The 7,851-nt window shown below is 48.4% G+C and overlaps 1 protein-coding gene across 2 annotated transcripts in view; it reads left to right on the forward strand.

The window, feature by feature from the left end:
* The first annotated feature begins 5,163 nt into the window (after positions 1-5,163).
* Positions 5,164-7,851, forward strand: part of EGFL8 (EGF like domain multiple 8) — a 17,768-nt gene continuing 15,080 nt past the window's right edge. For both annotated transcript variants that reach the window (XM_087711726.1, XM_087711727.1), the window contains exons 1-2: positions 5,164-5,261; positions 6,368-6,507. In XM_087711726.1, the coding sequence (XP_087567852.1) occupies positions 6,404-6,507 (104 nt within the window). In that variant the 5' untranslated portion in view covers positions 5,164-5,261; positions 6,368-6,403. The remainder of the gene's footprint in view (positions 5,262-6,367; positions 6,508-7,851) is intronic.

Raw genomic sequence — 7,851 nt, forward strand, 5'->3', positions numbered from 1 at the left:
TCTCTCGCGCCTCTCCGTTCACACCTCCCCCCCCCGACAACCCACAACCCCCCCCCAGCTGGCCAGAGCAGCAAAGGAAACAGACAGGTGCATGGATGGTTTTCGTCCTTCGACTTGCTCAACCTTCAGTTTCTACAACCACTTCCCCTGTCGCAGACACTTGGGGGAAGAAGATGGTTAGCGAGAGTCTGCATCCTTCCCATGGCACTTTTGCAACACGCTAGGTTCACTTGGAGCTTTGTTTCTCCTTTCTTCAGCCCCCTCCCTTTTAATACATAGCTCACTTTTAATAGATAACAGGTCAGCAGAGTTGGAAGTGACCTTGGAGGTCACCTAGTCCAACCTCCCGCCCAAGCAGACCCTACACCATTTCTGATAGATGGCTGTGCAATCCAGAGGTGGTATTCAGCAGGTTCTAACCAGTCCTGGAGAAATGGTAGCGGAAATTTTGAGTAGTTTGGAGAACTAGTAAATATCACCTCTGGCTGGCCCCACCCCCAATGTATTCTCTCCCTCCCGAGGCCCAGTTGATCTGGAGGAAATGGGGATTTTGCAGTATCCTTCCCCTGGAGTGGGGAGGGAATGGAGATTTTACAGTATCTTTCCCCTGCCACCCCCACCAAGCCATGCCACGCCCACAGAACCGGTAATTAAAAAAAATTGAATCCCACCACTGCTATGGTCTCTTCTTGAAAGCCTCCAGTGATGAAGTTTGCACGTCTGAAAAGTTGTTCTATTGGTTGATTGCTCTTACTGTCAGAAAATTTCTCCTCATTTCCAGGTTGAATCTCTCCTAGTTCAGTTTCCATCCCTCCTTTTACAGATCTGATGGATTGTCAGCCACCTCCTACCCACCTGTGGACTTCCTGTCATTGATATGATGGCAGAGTTCCAATATGTAAGGGGCTGCCACTAAGAAGAATGGATCAACCTATTCCCCAAAGCACCTGAGGGCAGGATGAGAAGCAACGGGTGGAAACTAGTCAAGGAGAGAAACAACCTAGGAGAAATTTCCTGACAGTTAGAACAATTAACCAGTGGAATAACTTGCCTCTAGAAGTTGTGAATGCTCCAACACTGTAAGTTTTTAAGAAGCGGTTGGATAACCATTTGTCTGGAATGGTATAGGATTTCCTGCCTAAGCAGAGAGTTGGACTAGAACATTTCCAAGGTCCCTTCCATCTCCTTATTCTATTATTCTAGCCCCCGATATTTTGGACCCCAGGGACCAGTTCTGTGGAGAGATTTTTCAACGGAGGACCAGAGAGTGTGGTTTCGTGGGCTGCCTGAATCCTGTGGATGGGACTTCGCTTGTTTCCGTGGCCCGGTTGCTGGCATGCCATGGCCCGGTGCCGATCCGTTGACCGGGAGTTGTGGACTCCTGTACCAGCTTTCACAATTGAGAATCACTATAGGGCCGTGATGGTGAACCTATGGCATGCATGCTACAGGTGGCACGCAGAGCCCTGTCGGCGGGCACGTGAGTCTTCGCCCGAACTCAGCTCTGCTGCGCATGCACGCATGCCTCCCGCCGACCAGCTGCTTTTTGGGTCTCTGCTGTGCATGCGGGAGGTGCTTGCATGGGGCGGTTCTGCATATATGTGTGTGGAGTCACATGTGCATGCGCAGGAGTGGGGCACATGTAGTGGGTCACACTTACATGGGGGAGCACAGGGGGGAGCATGTGCATGCATAGGGGCGGGGCACACCCAGTAGGGGGAGGTCACACACATATTGGATTATGGGTGCGCATGCGTGCTTGTGCGTTTGGCATGCAATGGCAAAAAGGTTAGCCATCACTGCTATAGGTAGCGCTCAACTTACAAGCCTGCCAGCTTGGGAATTCTGGGAGTTAAAGTCTAACCCATCTTAAGTTTGCCAAGGTTGAGGAAGTCTGATCCTAAGGTAAAACCTTTCAGCCAAAGATATAGGATCAGGAGAGAAAACACAGCCAAGGTAAACACAGAAGTGTGTCAGAAGAGAAAACAGCGAAAAGAGGGAAACAGTCGAAGAGGAAATCTTCTTCGTCACTTCTGTTGCTAAACTCTTTCCATGCTGGGCTGCTCATGAGATTGTCCTCCAGGGTGATATCTCTGCTATTTCTAGTTATTTCAGGAAGTAAAACAAAAAATAGATGTTTACTTTGATTCTCTGCCATTGCTCTTTCAATGCGAAGCTGCTCCATTGATATCAGTCATACAAATCAGTGCCGTGACTTGATTTATTTGCTTATTAAACTTGTATGCCACCCCCAGCTCGCTAAAGGTAACTCTGGAAGTCTAGGCGGCTTATAGACATTGATTAAAATGCTCTAGAGGTTCCATTCGTTTAGAAACTGTTCAAAGTTTACACCAGCACTGAGAAAAGAGACTCACGCCCATTGTTCACACTTAACGACCGTTGCAGTATCCCCATGATCGCATGATCAAAATTCAGACGCTTGGCAAATGACTCATTTATGACAGTCAGAATGTCTCGGGGATTACCTTTTGCGACCTTCTGAGGGGCACATGACATGGAGTTTTTAACTTAAATAACTAATTTTAGTTATTTAGAATAGAATAGAATGGAATGGAATGGAACGGAGTAGAATAGAATAACAGAGTTGGAAGGGACCTTGGAGGTCTTCTAGTCCAACCCCCTGCCTAGGCAGGAAACCCTACACCACTTCAGACATATGGTTGTCCAACATCTTCTTAAAAACTTCCAGTGTTGGGGCATTCACAACTTCTGGAGGCAACTTCTGTTCCACTGTTCTAACTGTCAGGGAATTTCTCCTTAGTTCTAGGTTGCTTCTCTCCTTGATTAGTTTCCACCCATTGTTTCTTGTTCTTCCCTCAGGCACTTTGGAGAATAGCTTGACTCCCTCTTCTTTGCTGCAACATGGCAGCTTATTTGAGAGATGGCGGCTTGGTCCACATATCAATCTTAAGTCCTAAACCAGTGATAGGTAACCTTTTCTGGATTGAGTGCTTGTGTGCGTGTGAACCCCAAAATGCAATGCGTGTGCATATCTCCTACATGTGCCCAGCCCCCCATGCATGTGTGTACCACCACGCGCACACTGCCCTGCGCATGCTCACATCCCCCCATGTGCACGCACCCCTAACATGAGTCCTGCCTCCCATGCATGAATGGCAGATATCTGATGACCAGCTGGTCGGCGAGAGGTGTGTGCGCATGTGCAATAGAGCTGAACTAGGGCAGCGGCTCGCATGCCCTCAGAGAGGGGGCTCTGTGTGCCACCTGTGGCACACACCCCATAGGTTCACCATCATGGTCCTAAACCTTGGTTTACAGTTAATACAATACAATAACAGAGTTGGAAGGGACCTTGGAGGTCTTCTAGTCCAACCCCCTGCCTCGGTAGGAAACCTTGCACCCCTAAGGTAAGACCCTTGCACCCCTAACACTTTAGAAAAAAAAAACCAGGAGTGTTCATACTTGACAGCTTTAAGACTTGTGGACTTCAACTCCCAGAAATCCTCCTCTGGCTCTTCATCTTGATGATGTGTGGATGGGCGGGGGGGGGGGGAGGGAGCTGGAACCGGTTCTAAACGGCACTGTAGATTTGTGGAACCTCTTCTATAGAAGACGTTAGAACTGGTAGGGACCCACCCCTGGTATACACAGTATCAGCCAGGGACTGTCACTTGTTGAGACGATGGAAAAGAGGAAGAGGAGAAGGAGGAAAAGGAAGAAAACAAACAATAAGGCTGATGAAGCTCATGACAATGTGACCAACAACAGATAAAGCTGCCCACCTGTCTATTAACTTAGATGCCAACCAACCACTGAAACTACCGAAAGGACTTTCTGCCTTTGAGCAGTTCTTGGGGCAATGAAGCAAAGTAACCCAGCTCAACGATCTCTGAAGATCCACCTGCCTTTCTGCGTTCCCCAGAGGGTGATTCTCAGATCAATTTTCCATCTCCTGATCTCCAGAAAGGCAACAATACTGTGTCACGCAGATGAGGCTGGCCAGCCACCACACACATGTGTATGTAGCGTAGCCTCCAAATCAGCTGTTGTGTTGTTCTGCCCGCCATCTGTGCGCGGGGGTGTGGAAACAACTGGAGAAAGGCTTCACATATGTGCCTCTCAAAACACACACACCACTGGGTGTGAAAGAAACAATGCCCCGGGGCAGAGCCCAAAAGCTTGACCCTTGAGCGGGATGAGTGCGTAGGCAGAAAAATCTGAATTTTGGCTTCTACAGAAAATAATCTGACATGGGACATGGGGTGGTAGAGGTCAAACGCAGGCCAGGTGTCCCCTTTCCCTTTCTCTCTTGGTGGCCCTCTTGTCCTTTTCCCCTGAAGGAACAGATGCAAAGTTCCTTCAGACCCAAAACTCTTTGCAATCTCTTTTCTTTTAGCCCCGTGCAAAATTTTCAAAATCCCCTGTAGAGTTGGCAGGAGAGAGTGGAAGCCAAAGGATGGCCAGGATTCGAGCCAGCCTCCTGGGGACTTTCTTCAAGGTTCAGAATGGTCCAGTTTTGGGGGCCTGCCAGATCTGGGGTTGACGTGAGGGCAACCTCAGGCGATAGTGGAGGAGGGCTGATGAAGAAGCCATGCAGAGGCTTAGCAGCCGGGCCCACCCAGCTCTTGCGTTAGGAGGGCTTGTGGGAGTCAAAGCTTCTGGCTGGAGATCCGCTGGTTCCTTTTTTTATTTGAAAAGCCGACATCTGTGGGTGATATTTTCCGTCAGGGGCTGAAATTGGTTCCTGCCTTTGTCCTATTGTGAAAAGCGGTTCGCAAAGGCCTTCACGGTGCTCCGTCTCTCGCCGGTGACGCCCTGCCCTGCCATTTCGCACCTCCCTCTCCTTCACACCCCAAATATCTCAGCTTGGGGGGGGTCTCTTTCTCCCTCCACCCCACAGAACGCTGTGCCACCCCCTCCCCAATCCCCCGAGCGTGACAATGGGCCCATGTGTTTCCGTGGGGGGGTGAGGAATTCAAAGGGGGCGGAGGGGACAATGGGGCCCTGTCTGGGCCACTCGCCTCCTCGGCGGGACCGGGGTCGGAGGGCCATGACTCATGCCAGGGGATGAAATGCCAGGGGGCACGGGGGGCTTTGCCATGCTGCAGGGGAGTGTGGAAGCCATCCAAGAGAGGTGGGGACTTGGCAGCTCCAGTTCAGACACACACACACACCGCCACCATCCAAGCCAGCCCGAGCCGACAACTTCACTGCAGTCAGCAGCTTCTGCTCTGGAGTTTCCAGGCTGGCTGTGAGGATACGGAGAGCCACAGAAACAGGTATCCGGAGCAAGAGGGTCTGGGAGCATGCGTGAGCGGCTGGGCAGCTTTTCAGGACACAGATCCCGATCACGCATGTGATACCGCATGGCAAAGTAGGCAGAAAAAAAAATGTAAATATGCAGGAGCTGCTCCTGTTTTAGGGATCTGAGGTTGCAAATCTCTGGATCACCAGAAGGGGCAGCAACCTTTGGTGCTCTGCTGTGGTGCCCTCTAGGGGCCATCCAGAGCCTTGCGGTTCAGCCCTAACTGGTTGTGTTTTTTTTTGCCCTCTCCACTCTTCTGCCTTTAATGGGAGCTTGAGAGCTTGAAATTGGGGCTTTGTCTGAGCTGCAGAAGGGAAGACACTTTGCACTGTCTCTGTCTCTCTGTCTCTCTCTCTGTCTTTCTATCTGTCTCTCTCTCTCTATGTATCTTTCTCACGGTCTCTCTCTGTCTCTTTGTCTGTGTGTGTGTGTGTTTCTCTGTGTGTGTGTGTGTTTCTCCTCTCTCTGTCTGTCTTTCTTTCGGTCTTTCTCTCCCTGTCTGTATGTCTCCCTCTGTGTGTCTTTCTTTTGGTCTCTCTCTCTCTCTCTATCTGTCGTGTTTTCTCTCTGTCTCTCTGTCTCTCTGTGTGTCTTTCTTTTGGTCTGTCTCTCTCTCTCTCTCTGTTGTCTCCCCCCCCTCTCTCTTTGTCTGTCTGTCTGTCTCTCTGTGGGCATGCATACATGTTGTCAACATTTGGGTCATAAATCAGATGTTAAAATTTTTGTCTATGTAGTAGCAGAGGGGAAATCTCAGCCGGTTGTATCATGTAAATTTTGAGTAAGATCCTACAGAGGAACTTGATGCTCTGTTGTTGTCATCAAATTTCCTGGTTGTGTTTTGCAAATTGTGACACACTTGCACACTCCACTGCAGAGCTGTGGTTTCTGGAGAAGCCAAGGGATGACCGAGATGCCCTTCTGAATGGGGGGGGAGGGTTCCAGGGAGCCCCTTTCCGCTGGCTAAGCATTAGGAGGGGGCCAAAGAGACAGGAAATACAGATTTTCTCCCCCACTCCCTCTGTGTTGGCTTTATTTTATTTTGCCGTTGTCTTGCTTAGCCTTTTTTCTCCGCTCCTACAGGTCCTGGGCTCCGAAGGCTTTCCAGCGCTCTGGGAAATGGGGAGGCCAGCAGCCACCATTCCCATTGTCCTGCTTTGTGGGAAATTCCTTGTAATATTCCTTCTAAGGGAAACGCTGGGCCAGAGCAAGCAACGAGAGGGGTAAGGCGATTTAGAAAGAAGGGAACTAAGCGGTGAAGTAATACAGAGCTCATACAGCAGCCAGGAGGTTCAAGCACTAAGCAATTCCTCTTTCTTGTTCTTGGGAAGCATCTGAAAAAATTTAGTTACGCCTTGAAAACAATTCGAGAGACACGTTTGCGTAAAAACACACAACCCTGGTGTGAGTTAACCACTTCTTCGGCTGTGGTTGGCTACTGTTGGACTTAGTGCCAACAACTCAGCAGATGAAAGCCACGATGCAAAATAAATAAATAAAGGGAAGTCCCTTTTTTTGGACAGGAAACTAGTGTCTGTGGAACTCACTGACACAAGAATATCCTGAGGATTGCAACACTTTATTTAAAAAAAAAGATTCATCAAAATAGGAGAAGGATGGATAATCCTTTATTGTTCTTTTCTTCTCCTCATGGCAGAGCTCTTGCTAAATTCTGCTGCTTTTTGAATAGAGGTTGTCTCTGAATTATGACTGGTCAGTTAGCGAACATTTGAAGTTCTGACGGACCTATCTGGGGGTGACTTACAACCCAGATTTGAAGTTCTGATGGCCAACCCCCTGCGGTCATGTGCCCACACTTAGAGTACATGCAATCAGCCTCCATTTGCAGTGTCCTGCAGTCACGCGATCACGTTTTATGACCGTTTTGATAAAAACTGGTTTTTACTTCTGATTTGGGCAAAAACACACCTGGGGCAAACCGTTAGTTTGCTTAATGACCATGTTGTTTCCTTAATACACTGCGGTGATTCTCTTAGCGACCACCCCAAAAAAGGTCCTAAAATGAAGTCAGTTATTTGACCGCTTTACAATTGTCATGAGTTACGACCTTGATAGGTATAGACTCCATTCTGGTCATAACTCGAGAACTCCTTGTAGTAGTGATAATTGTTATGTTGCAATCCATTGATGGTTTTCTTAGCAAGTTTTTTTGAAAGTGGATTATCCTTGCCTTCTTCCTAGAGCTGAGAGAATGATTGGCTCTGTCACTTTCCAAGGTGGTGTGTGAAAGAGAAGATGAATTGCTAGAGGGAGAGAATTCAGAGGAGAGGATGGTGGGTTTGGTGTTTCTCTGTTTGTTTTCCTCAAGTCAGGATTGAGTTCTGGAGGCTGTGTGGACCAGTTCCCTGCAGTTTTCTTGGCCAGGTTTCACAACTAGGAGGTCCATTCCTCCTCTTTCCTAGGACTGACTGGCCCAAGATCACCCGGCTGACATTGAGACTAAGAATATAATATAATATAATATAATATAATATAATATAATATAATATAATATAATGTAATGTAATGTAATGTAATGGAATGGAATGGAATGGAATGGAATGGAA

Source organism: Thamnophis sirtalis, unplaced genomic scaffold (genome assembly GCF_051295495.1).
Source record: "Thamnophis sirtalis isolate CommonGarterSnake01/CBP01778 unplaced genomic scaffold, rThaSir2_p1.2 scaffold_3, whole genome shotgun sequence".
Classification (NCBI taxonomy): Eukaryota; Metazoa; Chordata; class Lepidosauria; order Squamata; family Natricidae; genus Thamnophis; species Thamnophis sirtalis.